At 41.1% G+C, this 6,000-nt stretch overlaps 1 protein-coding gene across 1 annotated transcript in view; it reads right to left on the reverse strand.

Moving 5' to 3' along the window:
* The window catches only part of TG (thyroglobulin), a 252,528-nt gene that overhangs the window by 215,317 nt on the left and 31,211 nt on the right, over positions 1-6,000 (reverse strand). The window contains exon 20 of the mRNA XM_055126733.1: positions 5,038-5,262. Within this exon, the coding sequence (XP_054982708.1) occupies positions 5,038-5,262 (225 nt within the window). The remainder of the gene's footprint in view (positions 1-5,037; positions 5,263-6,000) is intronic.

Here is a 6,000-nt window from a genome sequence, read left to right on the forward strand (position 1 = left end):
GCATAGCCAATAATCCACAGAAGCCTTTGAAAGAGTTCACTATATGTTATGTGCTTAACTCCAGTTCTATTATTTATATTTTATATAAAATATAAACTTATATGAAGTTCATATATTTTATATAAAGTTTATATTTTATATGCAAAGTCTTATTTTTTATTATTTTAAATTATCTTCTATAGAATTACAACTTAATCACTTTCCCTTGTAGCAGACATTCCCTGTTACCCTTTTCGTCATATTTTGTGTGGCACTAAGTAATGTCCCAAAAATCCATGTATTCTTGTACCAGATCTCCCTGACTTCAAAAACAGTTTCTATTACAGGTATGCCGCTTCTTCCCCAGTATGTATCATTCATACCACATGATTAGTAACACTTGATTATTTTACCAGAGCAAAGCTATTAAGACCCAGCTCTATGAGACTCAATTATGACTAGAAAATATAGTTAATATTGGAGCAAAACAGTGATATTTTTGTGAGTTCCATTCTATACTTTCCTAACCATCTAAAGCAAGAGAAAGGGCTAAATGATTTCACAATTTTGAGATTCATTGAAAGCTACAAGAGTTGGAAACCAGATATTTGGTTTACTTAGCACTAGGATTGGCAAACTACAGCCCATGGGCCACACTCAGTTCTTCTGTTTGGCAAATACAGTGTTATTGGAATACAGTCATGTTTTCCTTCCTTCAATGGATGGTTTGAGTCACTGAATTGAAAGTAAATGATTTGTAAAGTCTAAAATTATTACTAGTGGCCTTCACAGAAAAAGACTGCCAGCTGCTATTAGAGAGCAAGTGTGCTTGCCCTCAGCTCCTTCAACCTGAGGCTCCCTCTCTCTATTAATTCTTTATCACCCCAACGTCAGATTAGGATATCCAGTGCCTCTACTAGTTGACACCCTTCAGAAAGGCCACCTGTTAATGAGAAGCATGTAAAATCACTATTTAATATTTAGACCTCTATGTTCATAGCAGTATTATGCACAGTAGTCAAAACATGAAGTCAACCTAATGTTCATGCGCAGATTCTGGATAAAAAAAAAGTAAGCTTTATATATTTAATGGAATACTACTCTGGCATTTAAAATAATTAAATTGTGCATTTTGGGAGGAATTTTGGACATAATGGTGCTCATTCAAATAAAGAAAAAAGAGAGGAAGTTACTGAATGGCCTCATGCTTATGGACTATGAATGTCCACAACCAATGACTGGCATTAGACAACAGAACTAACTCCTCGACTTGTGAGAATTATAGTGGCTTCCGGAGAGGAAGGGGAGGGGTAGTGGGAGGAATGGATAGAGGCTGTTTGTGGTGCTGAGTTGGTACAAAAATTTTAATGATGAGTTTGGTAAGAATTACACATACATAGAGGTGTGAAGACATTTCATAATACTGTAAACCTATGCTTAATCAATTTAAGAAACAAATGTAAAATAAAATAAAAGACTGGCTCCTGGTTAGGTGTCTCCCTCCCACCTTTGAGATAGGCTGAACCTGCCCTGCTACCTCCCCTGGGATATTGACCCTAGTAGACAGGACATAATCATCTAGCAATCCAGTCCTTAAAAAAAAAAAGAAGCTTAGGGTCAGATTTCCAGTTCAGCACCATTATTTTACAGTCTTGAAAGAACCCCCACTTTCTCTCCTCTCTATGGAATGGGATTTGTCAAAGGCACAGAGTTAACTCAGCATTTTAGCCTGGCCCTTGAGTAGGGCCAGTCATTATTTCCTGCTACTCCACCTACTGGCTTCCTGCTCCAGAGGCTGCATCAGGTCAGTGAATCTCCAAGGGGGGGCGGCCCCCACCTCACCACCAGCCCCCCCCCAGCCCCCGCACTCCATATCAGCTCTATCTAGGGCAGCTAGAAAAGCAGGCTTCTGGTCCTCATTCCACCAAACACACACACACACGCATGCACCCGTGCGGGGACACACACACACACACACACACACACACACACACACACACACACACACACACAGACAGACCCTGGCAGTGGTTCTTTTTTTGATAAATCTGAAACATTTATGAGTGTCTGTGCTGGGGGCTGCCATTACTGGCTTCTGTTGCCACTTTGTATCCTCTTCCTTGGGGACAGCTCTGATGAGTCAGAAAGATGATGAGCTCTTGTCTGGCCTTGCGACACCTCGAGGAAGTCACATATGGGTAATTAGTTTTGTGTGCCTGAGTTCCTCCTTTCAGTTAGCCCAGCTCTGGGCACTACAAAAAACGTGATCTAATTTCATCAGAGCCTCAATCTCTTCATGTGTCAAATGCGGACAGTTTCTGTGACTGGGGCTTTTGTGAGAGTTATGAATTTGCAAAGGTTCATTGTCCCACAAAAAGGACTTTGTAGTTTAATGGGAAGTGGTGGTGCTTGTTTTCTGTGTTTAAACTTAGTTGCAACTTAAATTTAATGTGGAGTGTAGAATGTGGCATGAATTTTCCTGAGAGGAAAAGCCAAGTAGCTTTTATGTGGTATGCTGTAGTGGGAGGAAAGCAACAAGAATTTTTTTTTTCTCTTTTCAGCTCAAAAATAATGCCTAACTGACTAAATGTCACATAGGACAAAAGCTTCTCATCACAAGACCTCAATAGGTTCAGGAGTAAGACGATGAAGTAGACAGAATAATGACCCTGGAAAAGGGCCAGCTCTTCAAAATTGGACAGCTACATGCAAAAAAAAAAAAAATGGACTCAGACCTCTAACACCATGCACAAAACTCAGGTCAAAATGGATAAAGACCTCAACATCAGACCAGAGGACATTGAAACTAAAGGTATCTTTAAAGAGAACACTCCACTGGCCAAGCAAGTGGAAACAGAGATAAACAGATGAGACTACTTGAAACTAAGAATCTTCTGCACCTCAAAAGACCCAGTGACCAGAATTCAAAGTCAATCTACAGAATGGGATAGGATATTCACCCAATACCCATATAATAAGGGTTTGATATCAAGGATTTACAAGGCACTGGTTGAACTCTACTAAAAGAAAACAACGAATCCCATCAGAAAATGAGGCGATGAAATGAACAGAAACTTTCTCAAAGAAGAAATCCAAATGGCCAACAAAAGGCATATGAAAAACTGCTCTTCAGCACTAATCATCAGGAAGATTCAGACCAAAACAACAATGAGATATCATCTCGAACCACAGAGACTGGCACACATCCAAAAGGACAAAAGTAACCAGTGTTGGTGTGAATGTAGGGAGAAAGGGACTCTCCTTCACTGCTGGTGGGAATGCCAACTGGTTCATCGGTTTTGGAAAAAAATATGGACAATTCTTGAAAAATTGGAAATGGAGCTCCCATTTGACCCAGCAATACCACTTCTGGGAATATATCCTGGAGATGCAAAAAAGTATAGTCAAAATGACATCTGCACTTGTATGTTCATTGTAGCACTGTTTACAATAGTCAGAATCAGGAAAAAAAAAAACGAGTGCTCGAGAACAGATGACTGGCTAAAGAAACTTTGGCACATCTACACAATGGAATACTATGCAGCTGTTAGAAAAGATGAAATAATGAAATTTGCATATAGATAGATCAACATGAAGAGTATCATATTAAGTGAAATGAGTCAGAAAGAGAGGGACAGACATAGAAAGATTGCACTCATTTGTGGAATATAAAGTAACAGAATGGGAGACTAACACCCAAGAATAGTAGAGATAAGTACCAGAAGAATTTCTTCACAGCTTAGAAGCTGGCCTCACATTCTGGGGGAAAAGGCACTTTAGATAGAGAAGGGATCACCAAGTAAAGGGTGCTAGGAGGATTCACTCAGGATGGGAGACACATGCTGAAAATAGACTATAGATTGAACATGATGGCCACTTAATACCTCTATTGCAAACCACAACACCCAAATGGAGAGAGAGAGCAAAAGGGAATGCCCTGCCACAAAGGCGGGGTGGGGGGTGGTGGGAGGGATGCTGGGACTATTGGTATTAGAAAATGGGCACTGATGGAGGGATGGATACCTGACCATTGTATGATTGAAATACAAGCACGGAAGTTTGTAAATCTGTAACTGTACCTCATGGTGATTCACTAATTAAAAAAATGCTAAAAAAAGAAGAAAGAAAAGGGCAACTCATTCATCTCTGGAACCGAGGAATGAGTTCTTCTATTTGTGAGAATGTGTTCTAAGTTTCCTATGACTGGAGAAACTGAGGGCACAAATAGAAGTAAAGTCACTATCAGTGGCTTTTCAGAGAGGGAGAACTTCTGGAGTAAGCTTCCAGGGGAAAGTGAGTTTTCAGGAGCTGTAACTATGGAGAGTGGGCAGAAAGCCACAATACTGCTAGGTTGGAAGATGGAAGAAGGAAGTCATGAGCCAAGGACGGGGGCGGGGGCACCATCAAGAAGCTAGAAAATGCCAGGAAATGTTCCTCGGGTAAGATGCAGGCAGCCCTGCTGACACCTCTATTTTAGCCCACTGGACCCACATCAGAAACAAACCTTCAGAACTGTAGGATAATAAATATGTTGGTTTAAGTCACTATATTTGGGCTGTCTTGTTATGGTAGCAACAGAAATTCGTGCATTTTTCATTCAAGACATTGGTCACTGCATTCCAATGAAAACAACTTCCAAGGCTGCTTATGAGTAAGGACAAGAATAGTCTCTGTTACTCTCTACTAATAAAGGCCTGTGCTGATCGGTGACTGCTTGGGAAAGGTCTTGAGCACCAAAGGCTTAGCAGGATAAGTACTAGCATGTGTGAGCATTAATCTTCACCACAAAGACCATGCAGCTCAGACCTGAGAGTCCATGCTTGACCAAAACCTACAAACATCCAGGTTCTTAAGTCTGTCATACCTTATGTACTTCTAGTCTCAGCTACTAAATGATAATTACACATGAACTCTCACATGCTGATGACTAAAAGACTTCTGCTGGGTAACAAATGAATAATTTTCCCGTTCCAGGTAAACCTCTCTCCAGAGCTTTGGTGACCTGCCTACAGCCATCCATGAATCCAGAACAACAATCCAAGAAGAGTATAGACCTACCGCATCCCAGGGGGTTCTCAAGAACATTATTGCTAGTTGACACATGGTGGAATCCTTCCAGGCACCCAAACCATGTCCTTGGAGAAGTGCCAAAATGGTCCCCTTGGAGGAAGCGGATGGAGGTGTCTGCTGAGAATATCTTAGAATCCAGATGAAGCTGGAAGGTACCACTTTGGATCAGATCTTCAAAGCGCCCAATGAGATTCTTGCCCACCATGAATTTCTCTGTAAAACACAGGATAGGACAAGGCAGGAATGTTAACTCATTGTTCACTGAAAAGACTTGGGAGGATGAGTGATAGAGCTGCAGATGATGTCTATGATGAAAGGTGACCCATGGATTTCCCTCACCCTTCATAGAAGGAAATACTAAGGTATTTCCTTCAGAGATCTGCCCATACTGATAAGGAGTCAGAAACACCAAGTAGGGGATGTTGGGAGGTTCCATTCAGGTTGAAAGATGTGTGCTGAAAGTAGACTAACGACTGAACATGAAGGCCGCTCAATACCTCTATTGCAAACCACAACACCCAAAAGGAGAGAGAAATAAAGGGAATGCCCTGACACTGAGGTGGGATGGGGTGTTGGGGGATGGGTGGGGGTGGTGGGTGGGATACTGGGAACATTGGTGAAGGAGAATGGGCACTGGTGGAGGGATAGGTAAATGATCACTGTATGACTGAAATGCAAACACAAAAGTTCGTAAGTTTGTAACCGTATTTCACGGTGATTCACTAATAAATTTTTTAAAATAGGATTTTAATCTATGTCTTTGGTATCTGTCACTTCAGTGATATCAACATTTTCCCATGGATATAGGATGTCATACCTTTTGCCACGAAACTAAAAGACAATTGTCTCAACTGTTGACAAGTCACAGTCTCTGAATTTCTGCATTTGCAAAATAGGGCTGAAGCTGCCCCTCTTGCACTGGGTGAAGATTGTAAGAGAGAATTGTTTGAG

Source organism: Sorex araneus, chromosome 2 (genome assembly GCF_027595985.1).
Source record: "Sorex araneus isolate mSorAra2 chromosome 2, mSorAra2.pri, whole genome shotgun sequence".
Taxonomy (NCBI): domain Eukaryota; kingdom Metazoa; phylum Chordata; class Mammalia; order Eulipotyphla; family Soricidae; genus Sorex; species Sorex araneus.